The following is a 26683-nucleotide window of genomic DNA, read 5'->3' on the forward strand; positions in this document are numbered from 1 at the left end:
GGAGTTACTCCATATGAGGTCAAATGGAGTTCAACACAGAAAGCTGCAATAACTCGGGTGAGATGAAAAACGACCCATCTCTGGTTGAAGAAGTCGTGGGAGTAGAGCAAAATGTTCCAGCCAAAGCTCCTTTATGACGTGCCTACCACTACCGGTACTAAGCAGCCTCGTACCTCAGGTACCTCGGTCTCGGATGGTCACCCTCACTGGTGGGGTCCTGACTTAGTGTTGCTTCCCCAGGGGCTGCTAAGGCCCATTTGCTACCCCGCCAGCATGGCCCTTCCGCTAACACTCCATCCTCAAAGAACAACCCAATCCAACCTGCAACGCAACCTCTCATCGCCAACGCTTCCAAACCACTCCTCAAACACGCCCAAAGAACCCCAAAGCGTGCACACAGCGCCATCATGGCCTCCGTCGACCCCTTCGACTCGGCCCTGTAAGCTTTGCTTCCATCCCCCTTCTCACGCCATGCCGAAAGCAAAGAACCGTCTAACCCAAGCTGCGTATTTGACAGCGACCTCCTCCGCCGCCTGAACCCGAAACACACGGCCGACCACCTCAATGCCATTATCTCGCTCGCCCCGGACCTGACCGAGGATCTCCTCTCGTCCGTCGACCAACCGCTGACAGTCAAACGCTGCAAGCAGACGGGCCGCGACTACCTCCTCTGCGACTACAACCGCGACGGCGACAGCTACCGCTCACCCTGGAGCAACCAGTTCGACCCGCCACTGGACGAGGGTGGCGCCGGCGGCGTCGGTGCTGGCGGGAGTGAGGGTGCCGGTGAGGGCGCCATCCCCAGCGAGCGCGTCCGCAAGATGGAGGTCAGGGCCAATGAGGCGTTTGACGTGTACCGAGACCTCTACTACGAAGGCGGCGTGAGCAGCGTCTACTTTTGGAACCTGGATGACGGATTTGCTGGTGTGGTTCTTCTGAAGAAGTGTAGGTTTCTCTTGTTCATAACGGATCCGTGTGGAAGGCACCAGGTTGTGGGGAAGATTGCATAGCTGACGAAGGCCACAGCCGCGACGCCCGGCGGTAGCGCCGAGGGCGTTTGGGACTCGATCCATGTCTTCGAGGCCATCGAGCGCGGTCGCACGACGCAGTACAAGCTCACCTCCACAGTGATCCTCTCGCTGTCGACGTCGACCAACGCGCTGGGCGACATGGACCTCAGCGGCAACATGACGCGGCAGGTCGAGCAGGAGCTCCCCGTTGAGGGCGATGAGAGCCACATTGCCAACGTCGGCCGGCTCGTTGAGGACATGGAGCTCAAGATGCGCAATCTGCTGCAAGAGGTCTACTTCGGCAAGGCCAAGGACGTCGTCGGCGACTTGCGGAGTGTCGGCAGCCTGAGCGAGGGGGCGAGAGACCGCGCGGCGCAGAAGGAGATTATTGGCAGCATGCAGAGATGATCAAGGCCCTATCCTTGTTGCCTGTGTCATGATGATATTGGAGTGGTACGAAGTGTGTTGAGATTAGCGAGATATCGAGATCAGGTTGTACGGTTCAAGACCTCTTGAATTGAGATCTGATCTCTTCGTGAGTCGTTGGCGTCACAATGAAGGGGAAGGTTGAGTGGGGCGCAGGTAGACGAGCTTCTGTCCGCCACATCTTGGAACCTAGATCCATGGCAAATGTCCTGCTCCGGTAGCAGCGTAGTTGTCTTCTCCGAGCGAGAAGGAAGAGCAAGCGGCTGAATAAACTTGTGTAACCTTCACTGATTTCACTGATTTCACTGAGACTTTTCGGTGACACCGTTGGCTGAAGCATTGATACCCAGTTTTAGGGGCTGTCAAGTAGGAGGGGAGGGGGGGCTATGTCAACTCTGCCACCATGCCCCCCCTTGAGCCTCTCGAGTCTGAAGCCGCTAACCTCACAACTTCTTCCACTTTATAGGTAGCGATGGGTTGGCTTGCTGCGGAATACGTGCCATCGCTGCCCCCGGCTCCCTTTTTATTTTCCATTTCTGTCTTTCGCAACCATCCTGCACATGCCATTCTATGGCTTTGGGCATGACATGTCAAGAACTGGCTACTTTTGAGTGGGAAATACAACCATGTAGATAACTGCCCTGGGAATACAGACGATAATTTCATGCTCTGGCCGCAGCGAACAGCAGCAACTAGACTGTACCGGCATCGCATACGTCTACGAGGGATGCTCCTCGCACGAGAAACTGCAAGGCGACTTCAGGCATGCGGGACCTTGAGTTCTGTACCAAAATCTCGTTTTAAGAAGGACAATCAATCAAAATTAACAGTCGGATGAGCTGAGTTCAGCACAACCTGGCTGGCTGCAAGGATGCCAGGGTATCACCTTCGCTGATGGAGGATTGAAGCCCCGGTAGTAATGTCTCTTTGGACAGCAATACATCTACTGTTGGCGTCCAACACAAATAGCGATGCTTGCAGGTACTGCTTTAGGCTCCAATCGTAATGTCAACAAAGTTCACTCTCGTCTGGGTGAGAAAATGGTAAAATGCAGTGAAGCGGGCCAATGCCTAAGGTTTACGAACCAGTCGAACTCGTATCGAATCAACTCATGCTGTCCTTTGCGACATTGTGGCCGATATTTTCAGAATTAGTACCGTATGCTTGAGAGCCGATAGGAGCCTGAAGGGGTTCGGATCAATGACGAAGTCGCCCAATCACAAGTGGGCACCCAGGGTATCATTGTATCAGACTCAGCTTCATGGTCGTCTGCAAGCGCGACACATCTTCAAAGCCGTTGTTGATTGCACCAAGATAACCCATGATGTCAGTCTTGGGTTGAAATCGAGCACCCGGTACTCAGGGGCGGTGACAAGATCCGCCTGGCATCCCCGACAGTTCTGGAGAAATTGCTCAGTGGGCCCAGCTGTGTTGAAGACGTCGTTCCGCTTCGGTCCGTTTAGAGAATAGCCTATCAACAGCCGTCTCTAACACAGGCTTTGGAGACGTGGTTTGTAGTGTACTTGTTTTATGACGGAAAGCCTGTACGTCTTATCGGACAACTCGCGCCCAACATATCCGTTGGGATTTGGGCGGCTAACGCGCTGGTGTAGGAGCCGTCCGTTGAAGGCGGGGTTCGGATCGTGGCTTACTGATAAAGTTGCCGACAATTCCAACACGAGTTAGAAACAGACGGTTTGGGAGCGGGGCTTGACTTTTTTTGTCCTTTGGTGACATCGGATATTTTGCAAGATCAATAGTTGGCTCTGGCTCTGGCGCTGTGGGTGCCTTAGCTCCAACGTGCCGGCGGTGGTGTTGGCGTTGGCGGTGGTGTTTACGGGCGGGTATTCTCTTGAACACCCCTGGGCTGGTGTAAGTCCGTGTCTCTCCTCTCTTAGTACCTTGGGTGCTAGCATCTAAGTAACCATAACTATAGTAACAGGCCAAAGACAACGATGACCGTGTTATTATTGTAGTTAATAAACCCGCAAAAGAAAACATGCGAACTTCGTTGCAGAACAGATCCCAGAAGGCTTCTAGAACATGCAGTAGATCTGCCCTGGGACCCCGCATGCAGCATGCAGGGAGGTGCAATACCCAAATGGCCGAAGCTGAGCCCGAACCCGAACCCGCCCGAGGAGCGTGCCGGTGCGTGAGTGCCCGCCCCCTTTTAAAGCTGGAGCACTGCGGTAGGGCCCAGACAAGAAGCGCACATTTGCAAACCACTTCATGGAAGGCCCCTGAGCGGGAACGGGGCGGGATCCATGGGATGGACACCTCGCGCCGCAGGCGCTAGCCGGAGGCTTGGGACGAGTAGCCAACAGCAACAGGACGTCGACCCCCATCTCTAGTTTGGTTTGCATAGCTCATTTGGCAATGCGACCCCGAGAGGATGGGTGTGTAACCCGAAATCGAGGCTGCTGGTAAGACAAGATTTCTGGGAACACTAATTCTGGGAAAAGGCAGCTCTCTCCCTGTCCGGGCCGGGTTGCACACGAAGACGGAGGAGATACCGGCCGGCAGATCAAGTGTGCGCAGGACCAGGAATGGGGGAATCGCAATCGAGGAGTCGCAACCTAGCATGGGTGGTGCCCTGCTTTTTGGCGAAGATCTTGATGGCACAGGAAGGGGGGCGGAATCAGGTATGTGTTGAGAGAGACCTGAACCGGGACAGGATGGTAATCCGGGGCTGTCGAGAGACATTATTGGATAATAGACGGCGGAGAGGGCGTAAAAGCAGTGCGAGAGCGCGTACCTTGCATGACTTCCCTGAAAAGGTGGCATCGATGTCTTTAATTCTTGTGTCACTGGTTTCTTTGGGGTTGAATAAAGTCATTAGATGCAGGAAAGTGAAGACAGGGAAAAGAAACATAGCCGGGTATGTGATCCAAAGCTGGGCGCTGTGGGCGCCTGACGCACACTTCTCTTGAAATCTGTTCATCGATCAAAGTGGCTGTCCCCGTGATGATTTGACAGCGGATGCTAGTCGTCGAAGCGGTGCTTAGTTGGTAGACGACGCTATGGAGTGGGCCGGGGCCATCTACTGCTGCAGCGATGTGGGGTTTCTGAGGGAGCACGAGCCCTGTAAATTTATGAGAAGGAGGCACAACGTGTTTTGGTGTCCAGTCAGACGCCTTCCAGTCGCAAGTTGAGCCTTCCTCCTGAATCCTGTGTTCCCCGTCGCTGTGTAAGAGGCGATGAGGCAAATTGGCAAGTGCGCATGATGAGCGTGCGGTACCGGAGCTTACATGTGTACGTAGCTACGGCTACAGCTGTAGCTGTGGCCATGACTGTGGAAGAAGAGGCACGTAGGTGCCCTGTATAATGTTGGCTAGTAAGTAAAAGCCTTCGTCCCTTGGATCTCGCCCTTGATGATGTTTGTTTTTCGCACTCATCTGAAGTTACTACCAATAGCATCTTAGCCGCCATGGCATGTCTTTGTTGGCTGGGGATTGTCCTGCCCATGGATCTCATCAGATACCCAGGATTCAGGCTGTTGGCAAGGGTGGTCTTGGAGAGAACAGAGGATAGCCAGCGGTCTCGACCAAGTGACTCAGAGGAGATGTCGGCAGCTCAGAGTAAATTGAAACCTGACGGCGGGAGGGCGCCCACTCGAGGTGCTCGGAGCTGAGCAAGCTAAGGTATCCATCCATCCATACACAGTACTCTCCCGGGACGGCAGAGCTGGAGATATGGACATTGGGGCCATGAACCTGGATGTGGACTTGGAGACTTGGACCTGAAGCTAGTGTAAAGTAGGTGTGAGTTACTAGCTTACCTAGGGTAAAGTATGGGAAGTTTGGAGCTGCATGAAGCTCCACAACCCACCATCGGTTACATGGCTGAGTATCTCCCGTTCGGTACGAATGGTAATTAATTATTCGCGAGTCTTGTCGACGAAGCCACATTGTTGTGTATTATTTCAGGTTGCCTCCTCCTGTCCTTCTCCTCTCCTCGTCCCTCGTCCCGCTTCCCGTTCGTCACACGGTCCCCCATCTCCATACTCATCTCGCCCCCGTTTTGAATGACAGCACATTGGAGGAGCCGTTGCTGCAGGGTCGCTCTGTTTCGTCCCTTATTTTTTTAATGCTGCACTTCTGCCAATTTCTAACCCTTTTTTCCCTGACACTTGTACAGAGTGGGCTAAAAAAGGGGAAAAGGGCCATCTGTCGTCTCAAGTTTTGATTTTATTTTTGCGTGCGCACGTTACCTTGACTTATGTGGTTTCCGATATCATCAGACGTACCCAACCAACCTCAATTTACGCACTAGAACACCCACCCACACACACACGCACGCACACACACACATGCACAAACACCCAACACACACACACTACCACCAGACTTGCAATCCCCTTTCTTCTTCCTTCCATAGTTTCCCCCATCTCAAGACTCTACCCCGCCGCTTCTATTGCTTTGACTTAAAGGCACGTTTGCCCTCTTCGCCCGACGACCCCGTCTCGACCCGTCCCGGTCGGATACCCCCGCCGAGCTTCGCCCGCATCCATCCCGCTGCGCTGTGGTTGACACTAAACTCGCGCAATCCCGGTGCTGCATTTCATCCCAGGGGCCAGGGCACATCACCCCTAACTGGACCTGGACCAGACGTCAACCCCGCCGCCCTCCACCCTCGCTGCCGTCGCTGCCCGTCAGGTCTACCACTGTGTGCCCAGTGCACCACCACCTCGAACCCCTCTGCCCAACTCGTCAACCTGCGCTCGTCACATTCTTTCTCCGCGACGAACACAACCACGCACACACACACACACTCCGACCACTCTGCCAGCAAATCCCCCTCCCTCACCATGGCCGAGAAACCCTCAGTCCTGATCATCGGGGGGCTGGGCTATATCGGTCGGTTCCTGGCCCGATACATCCACGAGAACGACCTCGCTTCAGAGGTCCGCGTCGTCGACAAGGCCCTGCCCCAACTCGCATGGCTGGCACCCGAGTTCCAGGACGCCTGCGCCGGCAGCAAGTTCATGCAGGCGGATGCAAGCAGAGAACGTAAGTCACCCGATCGAAACGACGACAAGACCCCCCTCCCGTCTCCTTTCTTTCCCACCTTCCCTTAAGTCCTGGGTGCCAGAGCAGCCAGCCGCCACCACCCCAGACAATCCACAGTACTCCCCCTCTTGGCTGACATTTTTTGCTTTTTCTTCGCCTTTTTGCAGAAGCCCTGGCAAAGATATTCGACCGCGCCGACGGCAAACAGTGGGACTACGTCTTCAATTGCGGCGGTGAGACGAGATATTCGCAGGAGGATGAGGTTTACAAGCTGCGCTCCCTCGGCCTGTCACTTGCCGTCGGCAAGGAGGCAGCCAAGCGCAATGTCAAGGCCTTCATTGAGCTCAGCACCGGCATGGTGTACAAGTCCGATTCATCCCCGAGTAAGGAGGGCGATAAGCTGAAGCCTTGGAGCAAGATTGCCGTCTACAAGTTGCAGGCTGAGGAGGAGCTGGCCAAGATTGATGGGTGCGTTTCCCACCGGGCATCGTTTGGGAAGAAGTTTCCAAGCCCTGCCCATGCTACACCGTCGCGCTTCCTTGAGCTGACTGAAACATCGAATCTCTAGCCTGAATCTCGTCATTGTCCGTTTAGCACACGTTTACGGCCCCTACGCATCACAATGGGTCGCCACGGCGCTGTGCATGGCTCGTGTCTACCAATACCTCGAGAGCGAAATGAAGTGGCTGTGGGACAAAGGCCTTCGGCAGAACACGGTACACATCCAGGACGCTGTGCGAGCGCTCTGGTCGATCACGACGTGGTACGACAGCGGCAAGAGCAAATGGGATGCCAAGACCATGGGCAAAGTGCCCACATTCAATGTCGTCGACAAGGGCGTGACCACGCAGGGCACCATGGCCGAAATCATTGGCGACGTGTTCAAGATCGAGACGGGATTCCAGGGACAACTCATCAGTACATTTGCACGCCTCAACATGGATAGCGTTGTCGACGACGTGAACGACGAGCTCATGGGTCCTTGGGCCGAACTGCTCGACAAGGCGGGCATTGCGCGGCCGGGACCTCTGACGCCCTTTATGGAAAAAGAACTCTTGAAAGATACAGACCTGAGCATGGACGGCAGCCGTCTAGAGCAGGTCGTCGGCTTCCAGTACGAAAAGCCAAAGCTGACCAAGGAATTGGTCGAGGAGGTGATTGAGAGTTACAAAAAGATGAACTGGTGGCCATGACGGGACGATCTAGAAGCTTAAAAGCGTGCGGGTGAGAGCTTTTCGGCCTGCTTTGAACAGGACGCGGGCGCGGGCGCGGGAGCGCCATGATATCAGGCGAGTCGTTTGTTTGAACTACTCTGTGTGCGCGAAGCATTCAGGAGCCGATGGCGGGCAGCCGGGGCATTTGTACAACCAAGATATCCTTTTCCTTTTATTCCTCTTCGTAGCTCCGGCCATGTACATTGGCACATTTATGAGGGTAGTAATTCTACAATAAAGTTAGTCAGAAACACGCAACGTCGGGTGGGCTTGGGTTTGTCGAGTATCATGTAGAAGAAGAAGTTGAAGCTTGGTAGAGCTCTGGCAGGCAGGGGTTACCTGTCGGCTTCGTCATGAAACATTGGGTGTTCACGTGTGGTTTCCAGCCAGCTCCTCTTCTCCTGGTTCGAACTGGGATCTTCCTGCTCTCGCAGCTACCCCGTTTGGAGCTTGGCCCCGCTGCAATAAGATGTATCTGCCTCTCAAAATTCGTCCCTCGGCTTTTACGGACGCAAAGTCAAGCAACGGGGCCGACCGGCCACCAGGAGAAACGGGGATCATTTGATGGATTGCGAGACCATTGCTGGGGCTTGATGCGCTCCAGTTGCTAAAGGACCTCCATGGTCTAGCCCATTTGGCTAGGGACCGGAGAGAAACTTTGTAGCGCTACCTCGAGACTAAATTGAGGCCGATGAAATGCAAGACGAATTTCATGCCAGTATGATACCCAGGGATTTTGTAGTGGTTCAGACAGTTGCGAGTGTGACTGACAAGGTCTGTACCATCTACACTACAAATCTTCTCAGGAGGTGAGCCAATATGATAACTGATTGACGGCAGGAACCGCTGAGGTAAGAACGGGGGTGAAGCTGAAAAAAGTATCCAGCTCGCACCGCCCCATCCACACCCACCTGTCCGCCTACGCATGTTTGTTTGTATAGAGAATTGACTGCTGTGAAACTCTGCTGATGGTGGTGGACTTTTCCCAATTAGTCGGGAGACATGGGATGGGAAGGGCCGAGTTCGTTATTGGTCGTCTGTCACTGGCAGATCGTGCCTGTACCTGCCTTGCCTTACTTGGTTGGCCTTGGTGCAAGGGAAAAGGTAAAATAGAGGTAAAACGGGACGTCGTGCCTTGCGCCAAGAGATCAATTGGGGCAGTGTCAGAAGACAAAAAAGGCCGTTGTCCCTCCGCACGGCCTTCTTCAGCCTCGGGACATGTATCTCTTGGCCCGTGGCTGGTCACCTTGATTCCTGCATTGGCTGGCCAATTAGGAAACGATCCAGGTGGCGATGGGCAAGCCGACCGTTGATGAGGTGTTCGGGTTGCTACGTCCCCCGCATTATGACTGCAGCTTGAACCAACTTGGGCGACCGGTTGACATTGGGATTTTTAGGTTGTCTCTTTGGTTGTGGCTAGCCGCAGGTGCACCAGCATCACTTCAAGGGAACGGTTGCCGGGAGGAGGAATAGAGTGTGTGCTGAGTACCCAAGTCTTGAGGGGGTGGTGCGGTTCTCTGGGGCTCCCAGGGTCTTGGGACAATAAGTGTCCCGAGCCTCGGGACAACTCAGCTGTTGAGGTTTGCTACTCTTATTCGGGCTGGCTGAACGATTGCGAGTGAGAAGCTTTCCATTCATGTGAAAGGCGTGGAGGAGCCCCCCGCCCCGCTTATCCTTCCCCAGCCAGCATTGAACAAGCCCGTACCTGACTTGACTGGGAAACTGGCGCCGAATCTTGCGGCGTATAAGAAGGCGCTGCCGAGTTTGGCGTTTTCCGTCCGGCGTCGATTCCACGTCACTTGTTGCTAAGCCTAAGGTAGCTTCTTCTTCTTCTACACAATTCCGGAAACAAAAAGCGCGCCTGCCTGAAACTAACTTCGAACCTGCCTCGAGTGACTGCTTTGCTCGCCAATTCACCTTTGTGAACCTATATTTACCTTTGTGGGCCGTCTATGATTATTATTTCTCCTCATCAGATCAACCCGCATCTTTAAATTTGCCAACGTAAAGGTCACCTTAGCTTTCTTTACCCCACCAACAACCACCTCACCACCATCAACCAACCAGCTAGCTACTACGACACAACTCGCGCACCTTCTCGCGTACGACGAAGACACAATGGCTGCCCCCTCCACAAAGACGATCGCCGACTTGACCGGCAAGTGGGTCATGGTACGTTTTTTTACCCCTCCATTCTGCGATTGTGACGACCTAACCGTCCCAACAGAACAAGACCCTCTCCGACTCCCCCGAGCCCGCCCTCGCCCTTCAGGGCATCGGCTGGATGACGCGCAAGGCTATCGGCCTCGCCACCGTAACACTCGACGTAAAGCATTACTCGGCGCCCCCTTCCCCTCCCGGCAGCGGCAGCGAGCCCGTCACCCACATCGATATTGATCAGTTCGCCACGGGCGGTCTCAAGGGAACCTCGGAGAAGCGCTGCCTCGACATGGAGTGGCGTGAGCACTCTGACTGGATGTTCGGCAGCGTGCGCGGGCAGAGCAAGTGGGTGAGTCCCGACGAGATCGAGGACGACTTTCTCAAGAAGGGCTGGCTCGAGGGCGAGGCCGAGGCCACGGGTCCCGACGGCAAGAGCCACGTCTACAGCCACGTTGAGAGCATTGACAACGGATGGACCGCTTCGCAGATCTGGGGCTTCCAAACCATCGAAGGAGAGAGACGGTACACCCGCAACGTGCTGGTCCAGAAGGACGGCAAGCGAGTTGAAATCCGTCTCGTGTACGATTTGCTCCCTTAGATGCGCTAATGAAGGGTTTGGACTCTTTTTGCACGTTGAATGATAAGCTGGAGGGGTAGCATAATCTGCTACGCACACGAGGAATGGCTTGTATATCCACGAGACTAATGATGCCGCTGCGCACCTGAGTGCCGACACCCTACGAGTAGTAGACTTTGATAGCACGAATAGCAATTAAACCCGTCTCAGAACTCCTATTATCCGTGAACAACTTGTGTGTGTGTGTGTGTGTGTGTATGATGTATGTCCATGAGTGACTACAGCGCAATGTTGAATCGTCTGCTTGCCTCTCAGCCATGCTCCCAATGCATTCCCTGGTTCATAAGCGAACCGCCAACGCCCGAGTTGATGCAGCCGACCATTTACCAATTTCGTCATAGCCATAGAGGCCTGTTACCACTGCCAGATATGAACCGCCTGGCCTCTCTCGTGACCCTTCACCAGTGCGCAAAATGAGAAACATGGTATTCCAAGCCGTTTCCCCAGAAAACCAGCAGTCGCCTCCCCTCACGCAGGCCTCCTCTTGACAAACTCTTCCAAATCCTGCACCGTAGCGACGCCCAGAACGAATCGCCGCTTCTCGTCCGTGATGACGGCAAAATGGCTCTTGCGTCCTTCAACGCCGTCGCCCTCGAAAAATGCCTCGAGCTCCTCGAGGGGAGTCTGCATCGTGATGACGCGGTATGTGCGCCCTTTCCGCTGGAACCGGACCATGGCGTTGGACAAGGGGTCGGAGGGGGTGACCTTGCCGGCGTCGAGAAGGGCTTGGAGGTGCGGAATGGCGAGGTAGCCGACGAGGGCGCGGTGGGCGTCAACGATGGTGAGGTGAGTGTAGTCGCGCTCGAAGGCGGAGAGGAGGGCGACGGAGATGGGGTCCTTGGGGGTAAGGGAGAGGGCTGCGGGGGGGTCAATGTCTTCTACGGTGGCCTGTCGGACGCTCGTTAGCTACGCCGGGTTCACTTCGGGACAGATGCCAGGGGAAAGGTAAGGAAGTTGGGAGCAGAGACGTACACCACGGTAGCGCGAGGACCATTTTGAGACGTAGGGGGTGGAAGCGTCGCTGGGCTGCGATGTCGACGCCGCCGCTGCGGGGTTGGAATCCAGGGTCGCCATCGTTTGCAATGTGCGGAGGTCTCTCGGACTAGCTACGCCGTACACGTTTTCTCACGAGGCTATGGTTCAGTAGGTAGGCTGGTGGGTGGTGGTATTGTCGGTATTGCGGGGAGAGGGATTGGCGGGGGCGGTGTCGTGACGAGGCTGAAGGATTTGGCGGTATGCAAAATGTATCTATTGTCTTGGGTTTGCTCACGCACTGCGGGCCAAAATGCGAATTTGATGCCGCCAGGTGGGGGCGGGCCCTTGCCCACCGCCCATTCAGTGTTCCATTATTAAGGTTTCGCTGAGCTGTCTCTTCACCGAGATAAGGGCCCACCGCGGGGTGCTGCCGAAGAACGCCCCGATAGCAGAGGCCCAGGGGAATGACATGATGGGAGCGACCCTGATATCGGAGGTATCCAGCAACCGGGCAAATGCTTATGCTGAGGACGCCTGTCAAGTTTGGAACCGATCCTGAAAAACAGCTCCAAGAGCCAATTCAGCTTTTAGCTATTTGCTGGTCGGCTCGATCTTTCAACCTCTCCCCAGCTCGCGATTTCCTACCTCCGTAAAACCCGGGCCCTATCGGCAATAACCAGTGTGCGATAACGATATGGATCCTTCACCTACCTGGCCCCACCTCAGCTTCACCTCCCCTTGTGATGTCACACTTCCAACCCGAGCACTTCCGCCGATGGTCAACAGCGCGTAAGCGGTACAAGCTCCAACGCCCGCTCGGCAAGTGCCACGTCCAGCTACCATCTTGATGGGCGCGAGGTACTTTCAACTTTGAAGTGACCAGCGCAGCCTTCCAGGCCAATGCATCTTCCCTTTTGGGGGTGCTCGGCCCCGTCCCCTTCCGCCCAATAACGTACTCGATGCAAATAAACCTGCTTGCCTGCCTTGTTCACTTTATCTTCAATCTCAATCTCTTGCATGTGTGTAAATGCGACGCGGAAATCTGTGTTTCCTCTGCGTTGTCTCATTCCCAGTCCGCCTCTTCTCAGCTTCGGGCGTCAAGTGTAAGTCCAACTTCCAAGTCCTCTTTGAACCGTAAACGATTGTTCGTATCGCGTGGCTTCTCCGCGCGTATCTCTCATCCTTTGAGTTTGAGGCATCGCCGGCTCACTTTGCAGGTGAGTTGACGCCCCTTTCTGCCCCTTTGTCGACTCTTCCACTTTGTAGGTCACTGCGACTGCTCTGCGCCTTATACCAAGCTCCTTGAGGTTCACCGAGCATCGCGAAACTCAATTGCATCCAAGCTCGGCGCCCTGAGTTTGTCTCACAGGGAGCTCGCTTGCTTTCTACTTCCCAAGTTTAAACTAACCTCCGATACTGATAGCTTAGATCACGAACCGGTCCCGGTCTAGACGAAGCAGCGCCCCGACCATGTCGTTCCTCTACCCCAGACAAGACATCCTCAAGGATTGTTTCTCCTCACCCCTGGCCCCCAAGCACCAGGACGCCGAGGCTAAACCCAGACCATCGCGCTACCAGGCTCGTCCGGAGCTCTACGGCGCCTTCTCAACTGTCGACGATGTCAAAGGGAAGGCACAGAAGCTCAGCGCCGAGGCCAAGGCCGAGTTTGAAAAGGCCAGCGCCAAAGCTCAGTCCAAGGCCGGCGGCAAGATTGAGTTGTACTCGGGCAGTTACTATGCTGCTTGCACCATCGGCGGTCTCTTGGCCTGCGTGAGTTACCATCACCTTCGTTTCCGGGAATGAAAACTGCAGCCAACTAATACCACAGGCAGGGCCTGACGCATACCGCCGTGACGCCTCTGGATCTCGTAAAGGTTCGGCGTCAAATCGATTCCAAGCTGTACAAGGGTAACTTCCAAGCCTGGGGCCTCATCTTCAGGAAGGAGGGCCTCCGCGGTATCATGACCGGCTGGGGCCCAACCTTCTGGGGCTACTCAGCGCAGGGCGCTTTTAAGTACGGCTGGTACGAATACTTCAAGAAGACCTACTCTGACATCGCCGGCCCCGAAAACGCCGCAAAGTACAAGACGGTCCTCTATCTCTCTGCCTCGGCCTCTGCCGAGTTCCTCGCCGACATCGCTCTCTGCCCCTTCGAGGCCGTCAAGGTCCGGATGCAGGGAGGCATCCCCTCTCCCTACAAGGGTACCCTCGACGGCATCAGCAAGATAGTAGCCAAGGAGGGTGCTAGCGGGCTGTACAAGGGTCTCTATCCACTCTGGGGTCGCCAGATCCCCTATACCATGATGAAGTTTGCCTCGTTCGAGACCATCGTTGAGATGATCTACGACCGCCTCCCTGGCCAGAAGAGCGATTACAGCAAGACGGCGCAGACTGGTGTCTCCTTCGTTGGTGGCTACCTTGCCGGTATTCTCTGCGCCATCGTCTCTCACCCTGCCGATGTCATGGTCAGCAAGCTCAACGCGAACCGTGGACAGGGTGAGGCTTTCGGGGCTGCTATGGGCAGAATCTACAAGGACATCGGATTCTCGGGTCTTTGGAATGGATTGCCCGTCCGTATTGTCATGATTGGTACCCTGACCGGTCTCCAGTGGATGATCTATGTAAGTGGCGTTCGCCTGAGGCTTGCAGAGTTGCCAGCGACTGACTTTGGATTAGGACTACTTCAAGATTTTCATGGGTTTCCCGACCACCGGAGGAGCTGCCCCCCCGGCCGAGGAGAAATAAGTGAGTCGCTGTAGGTGAGTCGGTGATCAGGTTAGGCTGTAACCCTCGACGCTAAGGGTTCATCCCGATGGAAGGCTTTGCGCAGTTTCATTATTTGTACTACCTGGAGCTCCTGAATTTGTGTGAATTGAAGCCCAATCAACCTTGAAGTGGTTAGTCGTAGGCAAGGAAAGACTGGACGGCTTCCATTTGGCATTGCATTGCAGTTATTCTCTCTCTACGCGCCAGTGATCTAGCCGTGGGCCCGCCTGCGTAATGTTCGGAGAACGTCCCTGATGCTACCACGTCCCCGGATCTAAAATTACACACCGCACTATCTGTGCTAGATGATATTGCATATATGAGCCTCGTGGCGTGTGTCTTGCGTTGGAATGGCGGTCGAAGGAGCTATCGGTTTTCACTTGCCAAACATCACATATCGGACATTATTAGCCCACCCAAGTCATGCGGCCAAAAGAGAGCGTCGTCTGTCATCGCGGGAGACCCAGTTGCCCGGAGCGCTGGGCTTGACGCCTGTCCCGAGCCATAGGGCCTTGGTGTCCCATCTGAGCCTCGCAGAACATGTTAGAGGGCGTACAAGCCTTCCCGTTTGAGACGTCTTGTCGTCTCAGACCGGCTAATTACTCGGAAACCACGAGATGCTAGCGCTAGATCAATGTCTGGTTGTGTTGATTAATATTTAACGGCGTCCACGTCCTCTCACAGAAATATTTTACACCCCGTGCCGAGCAAAGTTAAGCTTCTGGCTTGGTGCCTCAAAAAGTTCCCAGTCACGAGAGGAGAGAGGGGCTCGAGAAAAGAAGGACTAGCAGCAATCTTTGGCGCAGTCAACTTCATGTCTCGCCAGGTCACACATTGGATATCAGAGAAACGTGTGTCTGTCCGTCTCTCTGTCGCACACTAGGATGCATTAGCCTCAGTAGCGGCCATAGATCGAGACGGACAAGATTTTGGCCAGTCCCGCATGCCGGCGACGCCGGAGCGGCACATCTCCACCCTCTTCAAGGCGTCAGGACGACTGGGCCGTCCGAACTGAGGCGCGGGCAAGACCTCCCCCCCCCCCCCCCCCCCCCCCCCCCCCCCGACTTGCCGGATGCCGGGAACCGGCCAATACTTCTGCCTCCTCCCGAAAGGACGCAACCTTTGGAGGATTTGGAACCCCTGTGCCTGCTCTCCCAATACCGTCTGGATACCCCGTTGGCGACCTCAGGGCAATGTGTCCGTAAGCCGGGGAAATAAGAGACAGCTAAGGTAGTCACTTCGTCATAGCACAGTTGGGCGGTAGTGGGGAAGACGGCACCGACGAGATGCAGGGCATGACGTCCGTTTCTTCCAGAAGTTCGTGGGAATCGGGCCGGCAAGAGAGGCGCATGGAGGGCGTTGACCTACCAGAAGACGGTATTCGGCTGCGGGCTTGTGGTGAAGGGGTTGTGAGTGCGGGTGATTCTGGCGGTGCACCCCACCCAGTCGGTCGCTGTGATGGGGGGGGGGGAGGCAGGGTTTTAGTGGGCTCGAGTTGGCTCAGGATGCACGATCAAGTAAGCCAAGGTGCTCCACGAGCGAGGCACCGACGGGAATAGCCCGAGCCGGCTACGAAGAGGGGGTTGGGCTTGTTCTCGGTCCTGACTCCCCGAGGGCATTCGAGGGAGGACCAGCCCGCAGTCTGTGTCAAGAAAGCGACGAGGAGGGGTTTTTGGACAGACGTTGTTGTTTGACCATGGATAATACCTGTCCGACGACAGAGTTGTTGAGGAGCTGAGGGTTTGCCAGTGTGCTAAGGATGAGCCATGAAGAAAATGTTTCGATCGGACATGGATGTGACGAAGGTGCAGCGGCGAAGCCAATGGCGCCGGCTGCGCTGGTGATTGGCAGGGTGAATTGGACGCTCGTTTGGTGTCGAGCGGATATCCCCCGCATATACATTGACCTGGAGCAATAGCGTTCCCCGGGCCTGGTGGGAGGGGACATGCTGGACAAAGACAAGGGGAGGCGAGCAGTAGCAGATCGACGGAGCCCTTCTCCGCTGCTGGGTTTATGCGCAGACACGGTGTGCTGAAGGACAAAGTCGGGAGGCACGTCTTGAGATGGGGCCGAGTAAGAACGGGATGTTGAATCGACGAATGGACTAGGGGGCCAGCAGCCTGGATGAAGGCAGCAGCGGCGTCGTCCCTGGGGCAGTTGGAGGCAGAATCAAACCAGTAGCGTCGAGCGGTTTCTCCTCTCTCACCAGCCGCCGCTATGCAACGACATCTTTTGGGGTGGCCGCGCCGCACCAAGGGATCCAACAGGGCGGAGAGGCCTTGCCTGGGGTTGTAATGCGGAATGTGGCCTGGCCTGACCTGACAGGTCGGCCGGTCACGCCAGTGGCCACCCATGGGTGTTTGGTATGTGGTGGGTGTCTATCCACCCACCCTCGTTGCAGTGAATCTGCTATCTTCAGGTAAGGCGGGTTTTGGATGCGTTACGTTGCGTCGAGTCGCAACTCGTAACCTGTAAGAAAAGGGGATCTTGGCCGAGTGAGGAGGTGCCCTAGTGCGAGACGCACGGCCTTGCGGCAAGCCCAGGACCGCGATAATGGAAACGGGAAACAATGAAAAAATGCTACTGCAGACAACGGAGAACGGGGAATGTGGGATTCGGTGTCCTTGTTAGCCAAGGTTGCCGACCGTGTCAAGAGCAAGTCGCAGGGTGCCTGTCCTGGACGATGTCCGTCTCATCGATCGTCACCAACACCGAAGCCTGCAACATTAACGACTCAGGAGGCACGCCTCTGTTATTTTTTATATTTTTATTTTTCATTAGTCAGGTTTGTCCCTTTTCTTTGCTCTAGCATGCGGGGAAGGTGATGCCGGCATAAGGCTTGCTGTAAATACTTCCCAGGCTGTGGGCGTGAAAGCCATCGGATGTTTTTTCCCACCAAATAGAGGAGCCTGGTGAGCGCCTTCATACCCGATTGAGCAGTCAGCATGTGCGAGTGCGAATGAGTGAGCGTGTATGGTGCTGGGTGGCTTGGGGCGGCTAAGTTTGGTCGGCAGAAAGACTGGTTGAATGATCAACAACAGTTTACTGACTACCGGTAGACTTGTTGCCCAGTTACCCCTGGTTAATGGGCGTTTGGACGTTTGGACGGTTAGTTCAGCAAAATTCCAGATCCTAATCATGGCCACACGACCTCGGAGACATGCCGGGATAAGACAGCCACAGCCACTCCACCCAGCCCAGCCGTAGCAGTAGCAGTAGCCGACGTGCCTCTTTTCGGGGCCGTCTGTTTTGGACATTTGCGGAACACATCCCGAGCTTCTTTTAGCCCCCATGTAGCGCGTGAGGTGCTTTTGGTGCTGCTGTGCCGCAGAGGGTGCTGCAAGTGCTCGGAGAGACGAGGGAACCCAAGGTGAAGATGACCAGGTGGTCGTCAGTTGTTGTTACTGTTGTTGTTGGGAATTAGGGGTCGTGACGTGACCGGCCTGCCGTCGACGTAGTGTACGGTGCAAAGTCAAGCGTAGATCTGCAAACGTGGATCGGAAATGGCTGGGGTTAACATGAACAGGTCTCCCGGGTACGTAGTGTAATCCCTACACCGGCGTTCGGGTCTCAATTACAAGCAATGCGAGCGTGAAAGGTGGAATCAACAACCTGTTTAGGCGAGACAAAGAAGGGCAGGATAGGCAACCCGAGTTGACCATAACCAACCGAGGGGCAGCTTTCCAACGGTGCGTCGTGTCGGGCAGGTGCGACCGCCAACTGACCCGACGACTAACTATTCTTTGGTGCAGCACCAGTTTGGAGGCGGGTGACATGCGCCCTTGTCTCACAGTCTGAATAGATAGTCCACCGGAATCGGTAAGTACGCAGGGGACGAATAGTTACATTTCACGGGTACCTCACCTGCCACCCTACCCTGGCTGCGGATTTTCCAGGATCGGACTCGACTTGGGCTTCCGCCCTGGAGGCTGGGTGAACCGACGCGACAGGGTAGTGTCTGTCTTCTGGTGGATAAAAGTGCGGAGAGGGAGGGGGGTTGCTCGCATGCCAGGCTGTTGTGTGCTCCGTGCCTTGATGTTGGTCAGCAGGGTGGGTGAGGAACCATATTCGCGGTACTTTTGGCGCTATCAGTAACGGTCTGTGTGGACGAACGGTGAAGCTCGTCGGCCCCTCCTTCACTGAGGCAACATTGGCCCCGACATCATAGCTGGGTATAGATAGTGACTTGTCTCGACTTCTGCGTCTCAGGATTCCCGAGGTCGTGTCACCAAGCTGCGGGTGGCTTTCAGATGGTTCCCGCTGGGCCACATTCTTCGCAGAATGCCTCGCCCTACTACGGCGGAACATGGATGGAAGGGTCGCTCTGCATGCTGCTGTGTGGTGTGAGAGACGCTGAGCTTGTTTGCCCTTCTGGCTGCCTTGGCTGCTGTGGCCTCGCATTGCATGGAATGGATAGGCCTGGCCTGGCCTCCTGGCCTGTAGAACGTTGCTCTGCCATGCAATCAAGCATCGGCCAGGTCAGGCCACGAGGAGATAGCATGGCCAACGACTGCCTGTCTTGTCTTGGCCGGGTAAGAAGACAGGTAGGTAACAGTTCTTGTGGGATGGGGCAAACAAAGTCACCCGGCGCTCGGGTTCAACCATAATAATGCCGTCAGACACACCGAGTCTGCAACTTGTTGGTACAGACACATTGCCTTGCTCGTCCTTGGAGGCTCGAGTTGCCCAGACGGGATCTGACAACCGTCCGGTCGCTGTCGGTTCAACTGTTAGTGCAACCGGTCGCTCCCGTCAAAATTATTTCGTCCTCACCTCGCCTTGCCCGCCAACCAGGTGCTGCTTGGAACCGCTGCCAGGAACACCCAGCGCCCTGGCTCCCTCGCACTCGTCCCGACATCTCCCATCAAGCATGGAAGGTCAGATACGGTCGTAGCCCGTTTATCTGTGTTTCGTCGTCTCCCGCCTCCGTCTCCGTCTCTTCTTGTCTTTGTCTCAACCCGGATCTTTGTCCTTCTCTATTCACGGCCACCTGCCTCCAGCCTCCATTCTCCAGCCTTGGGGTGGCGCGGCTACTGCTCTCTCTGTCATGTCATGTCATGACTTGCCCTGCCACCCGCTTTCCTCCAGCTCCTCACTTCATCCTCTCCCGACTCTCCCAGTGAGAGACAAGGAAGGCAGCGTCCATGCCAACTTGCTCCATGCTCCATGCCACCCCCTGGTCGGGAACCCCATGCCTGGCTTGTCTAGCCCTGCACTCGCGGACGAACTAGCCCCCTTCTGTGTGTTGCAACCCTTCGATTCCTTCCACCGGCCTCCACCTTCCCTCCACTGACACCGTCGATTGTGGGTTGCCTGAGTGGAGCCCTTCGCCGTACTTCCCCCACCACTAGCAGCCACCCATTAGTGACCTTCTAGGTCGTCGCTGTCGCCTGTCGCTTGTCGCTGTCGCTGTCGCTGTCGCCGCCATCCGTACGGATACGCTGTCGCGCTTTCCACTGCCCAATCCTGTTCCATCCTGCCCCCCAACCCACAAACTCGCCTCCATCCTCCTTGCTCTTGCGCCCATCAACCCCAGGACCCCAAGTCCAAATCCCTCTCACTTGTTGTGGCCCGGCTGCTACGCCTGTTTGCTGCTTCTCCGTCTCCCACATTGCCATCTCCTCTTCTCTCACGCGGCTTTGGTCCTGCCTCTCCATTCTGGCAAATGCTGCTTCTACCACCCTCCGCATCCAATCTCCCCTGACACCTATCTCTCTTTCTCCTCTTTCTCTCCCCTCTCTCCCTCTCTCGCTCCTCACTCACTCGCATTCCATCGTACCCTCCAGTGACCACCCGCGACTTCGGCCGAATCGCCGAAGGAACGACCCCTACTCCTCTGCGCCACACTCGCGCGCATCGGTCGAATCTGCCGGAATACACGATATTGCCGCTCCCCGCAGTTCATTCCTTATTATATCATCGATCAAAAGCCCAATTGCCTATCGCATGTTAGAGTTCGCTCCGTCTGCTCGGCCGCCGTGAGCTTGTCTCGCGCAGATACCACCCACCAAGACTCGATTTTGCCTCGACTGCCAACTACCTTGTCAAGAAGTCGCCAACATGGCTGGCTTCTTCAACAAACTCAAGAATGCCGGAAATGTGCGTTGCTTGGCTTTAAAGTTCCATTCCCGTCTTTTCCGGCCGTCAATATTGATCATCTCCTCTGTCTTCTCTCATCGCGTACGCGACGTCCTTGCTGACAGACTATGGTATCCAGACTACATCGAGCCCCGTGAGCAAAGATGCGCCGAGCAAAAAGACCGGCAAGGAAGAGCCAGCTCCAGAGCTTACTCCTTTGGAGAAGATGCTGCAAACCGTTGGCCCATTGAGGGAAGACGGTACCGATAAGTTCTTTGGCCTTGAGAATGTAAGTCGTTGAAACCCCGGTCTCGCAATCCGCCTTTCCCGAGACAACGAATGCTGATCAGCCGTATAGTTTGGCAATACTTGGTATGTGACATCGTCAACGTCGCTTGGTTATTTTGCTGACTCGTTTGTAGCTACTGTAACTCGATTGTCCAAGCCCTCTTCTACTCCGAATCTTTTCGAGACCATGTTGTCAAATACCCGCCTCTGTCGCCTACTGATACCCCGAACGGAACCCGACCCAAAGTCAATGTGACAATTCGGCCGCCAGTTGCGAAAGAACCCCCGAATACACCTGGAGCGAAACAAAAAGGCCTGAGTGCCTCGGAATCGATGAAGCGCAGACAGGCTATAACCGCAGGAATCCCTCCACCCGGGGCGCCTGGAATACGGCCCGAAGACAAGCCCGACTCGCCAGAATACAAGAAGAAGCAGGCCATGATCAAGGGTCCAATTCTGGAATTGGCGCAAGAGAACCCGTCCGCGTATGGCATGGAAGAGTGCACCTTCACTGGTCTCAAGGACATCTTCCAAGCCCTCATTGAGAGCAACACCAGGACGGGTGTGCTCAGCCCACAGCGATTCTTGGAGATCTTCAAGCGGGACAACGAGATGTTCCGAAACTCGATGCACCAGGATGCGCACGAGTTTTACGGCCTCGTGCTGAACGATGTCATTTCCAACGTTGAGACAAATGCCAAACGAATCCAAGAGCGGGAGGCTGAGAACAAAGACGGTTTGATTCAGTCCGTGGAGAACGCTCTTGGCGCTACGAACCTCATTAACCGACCAGTAAATGGTATGGGATCACCCGGAACTGGTTGGGTCCACGACATCTTTGAAGGCGTATTGACGTCCGAAACAAAATGCCTCACCTGTGAAACGGCTTCGCAAAGGGACGAGACGTTTCTGGACCTGTCTATCGATTTGGAAGAGCACTCATCAGTGACATCTTGCCTGCGCAAGTTTTCCGCTGAAGAGATGTTGTGCGAGCGGAACAAGTTCCACTGCGACCATTGCGGCGGGCTTCAGGAGGCTGAAAAGCGAATGAAGATAAAGCGGTTACCCAAAGTCCTGGCACTGCATCTTAAGCGTTTCAAGTACACTGAGGATTACAGCCGGTTGCAGAAGCTCTTCCATCGAGTCGTATACCCATACCATCTGCGCATGTTCAACACCACTGACGATGCAGAGGACCCCGACCGATTATACGAATTGTATGCTGTTGTTGTTCACATTGGAGGAAATGCATACCACGGTCATTACGTTTCGGTCATCAAAACCAAGGACCGGGGCTGGGTTCTCTTCGACGATGAGATGGTGGAGCCAGTCGACAAGCACTTTGTTCGGAACTTCTTTGGCGACAAGCCTGGTATGGCATGTGCCTACGTCCTCTTTTATCAGGAAACCACCTTCGAAAAGGTGCAGGCTGAGATGGAGGCCGAGGGATTGGAGGAGGTCAAGATCGCCAGTGAAGCCGCCAATGTTGCCCATGAGAACGGCCAGCCAAATGGCACAACACCTCTTTCGAAGCAGTTTACACAACCCGTCAGCCCGGTCGAGGAACGAGACCCGCTTCCCAATCTTGCGCACGCGCAAACGGCACCAGGCAAAGTGGACGCTCCACCCTCAGAGAAGCTACCTCCAGTGCCAGACACACCCGCCACTCCTGCAGCCCCTCCCATTTCATCTAGCCTCGGCAGGTCCAACACGGCGGCGAAGACGGAGAAGTCGAAAGATGACAAGAAGCGTGAAAAGAAGGAGCAGGAAGCCGCAGAGAAAGCCCGAAAACAGGCAGAAAAGGACAAGGCTAAAGCTGAAGAGAAGCAACGACGGGAGAACATGGCTAGAATGAGGGACGCCCATCAAAGAGAACAGGAAGAGCTGCGCAAAGCAATTGAAGCCAGCAAGAAATCGGCAGAGGATGAAGAATCCAAGAAGAAGGACTCATCGGCTCCAGGTGGTTTCCTCAACCGATCCAGTCGGGCAAGCAAGTCGATGAGCAAAAAGAGTTTTGGATTCCTCAGCAAAGACAAGGAGAAGGGTGAATCGCTCCAGCCATCGGAGAACGGACACAGCGGCTCCGAAGGAACACCTACCCAGCCAGACAAACCCAAAGAGTTGAAGGAGCGATTCAGTTTCAACCTTGGCAGGAAGAAGAGTGGCAACTTATTGTCATGAAGAGGTGCATAAGATTATGATGATTCATTGAGGGTTTCGGTTCATTGCAGTACATACATAAAAAAAAGGCGTCGAGGAGGGGAGTTCTGTACGATGGACGGAGTACATGGCTTGCCCCCGGTGCGAGTCGCAATCAGGTACATGAAGGACATCGGGGACGGGGGATTCTCGGCGCGAGCAGATACCCGAGCATGATGTGGTTTGCTTGGATAATAGTTTTCACTTAATGAAGGCGAAGGGACACGTGTGATGATGGCATCTTGAGCGTTGCTTTCCCCGGCATCATATCGGGCTGTACAATAGCACAAGACGTCGCCGATGACCGACAGCACTAAGGACGGTGAGCAGAAACGCTCCGAAGAGCCAGCCTTTGGTATGGAATAATTGAAGCATCTTCCTCCCGCCCAAAATCTGTGACGTTATATCGTTGGGACCTCTAAATTCGCCCATGTTTTCCTCAAAAGGTTGGACGATTGTGCCCCGCCGACAACCAAAACCACCCACCCGCATTCAACCCCTCAACGCCGGTTCGTAACCATGATGATGCCATGCTGTGAACGGTTCAAGCCATATGATACAAAAAGAAGCAGCTCTGCCTTTACCTCTGCTTATCCGAGAATGAGCTCGTACAGGATGATGAGGGTGTTGATTGCAATTAACGGTACTGCGGAGGTTGCGTCAGTATTTGGATCGTGGAACCGACGGCGGTCGCGCTGATTCATAGAGGCGAAGAGAGGAGCGCACGTACTTCTCATGAGCGTCCGCACACTGGCGATCAGGTTGATGATTTTGGCTTTGACGCTGGCATCGGCGCTTGAGCCAAAGGTTGGGTCGTAGGAGGAGGGGGAGAGGTTAACTAATTTGGGAGCTCCGTGTCAGCGGGTTTGCCTTGCAAGTGCATTTATTGAATCTCTCGCCCAGTGTGTTAACTTCAGCGGATAAAGGGGGAGGTATTCCGTACTGCGCGCGAGGAATCGGTCTTCTGATAGGACGGCGATGGCGTTGATGAGGAGAACTGCGACTGGAAGGGAGGTTAGGTACACTGCCAAAGCTTAGACGATGAACTGGTAGCGGACGAACTGTAGAGGAAGTTTCCTAGAATGTACATCGTAGCGGTCTCGTAGGCGTGAGCCGGCGCGCAGGAGGAAGAAAAGAGGGATTGTTTGTTTGTGCGATCGTGGGGTAAGGGGGGATTCCGTAGCTATCCTGCGGGAACGAAGCCTGGGATTTAGAGCCAGGTGGTGATGGTGTTCGCTGCGCTGTCCACAGCTTGAAGGGAGTTGGGGGACGGTGTTGATCCGTTCCGAAGATCCCTGCCCCGAGGTTACTGGACAGGTAGGCATAGGCAGGTACGGATACGACGTTGGTCAATCAGCTAGCTGTCCACTGGCAGCTGCACTAGCTGTGGAGGTAAAGTGCTGGACTGTGCACGGACGCTCAAAGCCTATTGGCATGGCAGGCACGAGACGCCAGCTTACACCTGCTCTAAATGAAATAGGAAAGTCGTGAGGTTTCATTGATATCGACGGCCATGAGGTGAAAAGCACAGGGCAAACCGTTTCACAACACATCTTTGACATTTTACTTCTCATTTACTCTCCTTAATGCAATGAGATAGGCCTTCTCTCCCTCTCCCTCTCTCTGTCTCTCAACCCACCACGTCTGCTATTTTACCCTTGACGTCGTTCTCACGATGAAGTTCATAGGTAAACCCAACACACCCAAATCTTATCAAGTCAACTAACACAATGCATCCAGACGCCGCCCTCATGGGGCTCATCCCGGCTCTCATAACTATTCACCTTCTCCTGGCTCCGGACACGAAGGTGGAAGAATCCTTCAACATTCAAGCCACCCATGACGTCCTCGTCTACGGCACACCCACCCACGACGTCGCAGCCCGTTTAAGGGCAACCTATGACCACTTCGACTTTCCCGGCGTTGTGCCCAGAACATTCATCGGCCCAATCCTCCTCGCCGGTCTCGGTGGACCCTTCGTCAACCTTGTTGGCTTCGCCCACGCCCAATTCGTCGTCCGCGCGCTACTGGGCCTCGCCAACGCCGCCGCGCTGGTCGTGTTTGCTCGTAGCTTGGGGAAGGGATTAGGGGCTGGCGTAGCCAGGTGGTGGGTTCTGTTGCTAGCAAGCCAGTTTCATATCGTCTTTTACGCCTCGCGGACGTTACCTAACATGTTTGCTTTTGGACTAAGTGAGTTTACATCCCCCTCAAACTTTCGTCTCTCTTGATCCTATGTGATCCAAACGACTAACACTCACCAGCAACACTCGCCTCTGCATATCTCCTCCCCCACCCAGACCCCCAGGTCTGGTCCCCTCGACAGCGCGTCGCAATTTCTCTCCTCGTATTCTCTGCCGCCATCTTCCGCTCTGAAGTCGCCCTTCTCCTCGCCACGACCGGCCTCCAACTTCTCCTATCGTCCCAAACCACCATCCTCAAACTCATCCGCCCCTTTCTTATCTCCTTCACCGTCGCCCTCGTCGTCTCCATACCCCTCGATTCATACTTCTGGCAGAAACCCCTCTGGCCCGAACTCTGGGGCTTCTACTATAACGCCGTCCTTGGCTCCTCGTCCAACTGGGGCGTTTCCCCCTGGCACTACTACTTCACCTCCGCCCTCCCGCGCCTGCTTGTTAACCCCCTAACCTTCACCGTCCTGATTCCCCTAGCCCTCTCGCAGCCGGGCACTTCGCGCGCCGCTCGCGGCCTCGTTATCCCCTCCCTCCTCTTCGTGGCCATTTACTCCATCCAGCCCCATAAAGAAGCTCGCTTTATCTTCTACGCCATTCCCTCCTTGACCGCAGCAGCCGCCCAGGGTGCGAACTTCATCTTCGCCCGCCGCTCAAAGTCACTCTTATTTACCCTTACCTCTGGCGTCCTTTGCCTAAGCGTCCTCGCGTCCTTCGCCGCCTCAACGGGCATGCTCCTCCTCTCCTCCCTGAACTACCCCGGCGGTGACGCCCTGCGCCAACTCCACACCATCGTGAGCTCCGGCTCGCCCAGCTCCGTCACGGCGGTCCACACTGACGTTCTCAGCTGCATGACGGGCGTCACCCTCTTCACCCAAAACCGTCTCGGCCTCCCCAAAAGCCCTCACTCCCGAGCGCTTGGAACCAGCGGCCGAGCAGAGGAGCCCATCCTCACCTTCGACAAAACCGAAGACAAAGCCGTGCTGGAAGACCCGGGATTCTGGTCGCGCTTCGACTACGTCCTGGCCGAAGACCCGGCCTCCGTCAGGGGAGGGCAGTGGGAGACGGTCGGCGTCGTTCAGGCGTACGCCGGCGTTGAGGTGCTGCGGCCCGGATCCAAGGCGGCGACTGGAGCAGACGAGGAGGAAGAAGGCGAGGGGAAGGTTCTGGGCAGGGGGCTGGTGGTGAAGCGGGTGCGTGATTTTGCGCGGGCGCTGACGGGCGGTTGGTGGGTTGGGCCACGCATGGAGCCGCGTATTCGGATTATGAAGCGGATCAAGGACGCCGGTGCCGGTGCCCGGATTGTTTCCGCGTAGATGCTTGGATGCGCTGCAATTCGTGTGAATATGGCAGTGTCAAGATGTATAGTAGAATGTGTTCCATCCAAGCATTCTCCTGTCTGTGCCGCAAGTTGCAAATGGTGAGTTGCCATGCGTGTTCTCCCTGTGAGGGGGGGTATCGATTGCCCTTCGGCACTTCAACGGCCAAAGTCTTCATGGCCCAAGTCGCAGGAACCCATGGGGAGAGGTCAATTGTAGGAGGCACTAGTTTGATCATTCCGGACGCCGTGCCTTGAGCTCTGGTTCTATGCAACAAAACAGGCAGACACTATCCTACCACAAGGCCATCAGAATGAGCCTCGTTTGCAACCCCTCCATTTACCAGATGCCCATCCGTAAGACTTCTGTCATACCGCGTCTAGCCGCCTCCCTATCCAACCCAAAGCCACACA

At 55.3% G+C, this 26683-nt stretch overlaps 8 protein-coding genes across 8 annotated transcripts; 6 read left to right on the forward strand and 2 right to left on the reverse strand.

The window, feature by feature from the left end:
- Positions 1–407: 407 nt before the first annotated feature.
- EsH8_I_001241 (F-actin-capping protein subunit beta) lies at positions 408–1418 on the forward strand (the record flags this gene model as incomplete). Its single annotated transcript, XM_083268654.1, has 3 exons — positions 408–439; positions 518–945; positions 1027–1418. 3 exons carry the CDS (start codon positions 408–410, stop codon positions 1416–1418), a joined length of 852 nt encoding a protein of 283 aa, XP_083119092.1.
- Positions 1419–6243: 4825 nt separating this feature from the next.
- Positions 6244–7638, forward strand: EsH8_I_001242 (NAD-dependent epimerase/dehydratase family protein; the record flags this gene model as incomplete). The annotated part of the gene is made up of 3 exons (XM_083268655.1): positions 6244–6445; positions 6613–6913; positions 7014–7638. The coding sequence occupies 3 exons, from the start codon at positions 6244–6246 to the stop codon at positions 7636–7638; spliced, it is 1128 nt and encodes a 375-aa protein (XP_083119093.1).
- Positions 7639–9777: 2139 nt separating this feature from the next.
- On the forward strand, positions 9778–10417 carry EsH8_I_001243 (uncharacterized protein; the record flags this gene model as incomplete). The annotated part of the gene is made up of 2 exons (XM_083268656.1): positions 9778–9831; positions 9887–10417. 2 exons carry the CDS (start codon positions 9778–9780, stop codon positions 10415–10417), a joined length of 585 nt encoding a protein of 194 aa, XP_083119094.1.
- Positions 10418–10924: 507 nt separating this feature from the next.
- Positions 10925–11530, reverse strand: EsH8_I_001244 (uncharacterized protein; the record flags this gene model as incomplete). The annotated part of the gene is made up of 2 exons (XM_083268657.1): positions 10925–11344; positions 11429–11530. 2 exons carry the CDS (start codon positions 11528–11530, stop codon positions 10925–10927), a joined length of 522 nt encoding a protein of 173 aa, XP_083119095.1.
- Positions 11531–12901: 1371 nt separating this feature from the next.
- EsH8_I_001245 (Cu/Pi carrier) lies at positions 12902–14176 on the forward strand (the record flags this gene model as incomplete). Its single annotated transcript, XM_083268658.1, has 3 exons — positions 12902–13201; positions 13264–14052; positions 14108–14176. The coding sequence occupies 3 exons, from the start codon at positions 12902–12904 to the stop codon at positions 14174–14176; spliced, it is 1158 nt and encodes a 385-aa protein (XP_083119096.1).
- A 6081-nt stretch (positions 14177–20257) lies between these two features.
- Positions 20258–22744, forward strand: EsH8_I_001246 (ubiquitin carboxyl-terminal hydrolase family protein; the record flags this gene model as incomplete). Its single annotated transcript, XM_083268659.1, has 4 exons — positions 20258–20296; positions 20415–20564; positions 20634–20647; positions 20698–22744. The coding sequence occupies 4 exons, from the start codon at positions 20258–20260 to the stop codon at positions 22742–22744; spliced, it is 2250 nt and encodes a 749-aa protein (XP_083119097.1).
- Positions 22745–23352: 608 nt separating this feature from the next.
- EsH8_I_001247 (Yos1-like protein) lies at positions 23353–23852 on the reverse strand (the record flags this gene model as incomplete). The annotated part of the gene is made up of 4 exons (XM_083268660.1): positions 23353–23408; positions 23493–23600; positions 23706–23765; positions 23825–23852. The coding sequence occupies 4 exons, from the start codon at positions 23850–23852 to the stop codon at positions 23353–23355; spliced, it is 252 nt and encodes an 83-aa protein (XP_083119098.1).
- Positions 23853–24437: 585 nt separating this feature from the next.
- On the forward strand, positions 24438–26267 carry EsH8_I_001248 (dolichyl-P-Man:Man(7)GlcNAc(2)-PP-dolichol alpha-1,6-mannosyltransferase; the record flags this gene model as incomplete). The annotated part of the gene is made up of 3 exons (XM_083268661.1): positions 24438–24450; positions 24503–24952; positions 25024–26267. 3 exons carry the CDS (start codon positions 24438–24440, stop codon positions 26265–26267), a joined length of 1707 nt encoding a protein of 568 aa, XP_083119099.1.
- Positions 26268–26683: the final 416 nt, after the last annotated feature.

The sequence above is a fragment of the Colletotrichum jinshuiense genome, chromosome 1 (assembly GCF_051148585.1).
Source record: "Colletotrichum jinshuiense chromosome 1, complete sequence".
Taxonomy (NCBI): Eukaryota; Fungi; Ascomycota; class Sordariomycetes; order Glomerellales; family Glomerellaceae; genus Colletotrichum; species Colletotrichum jinshuiense.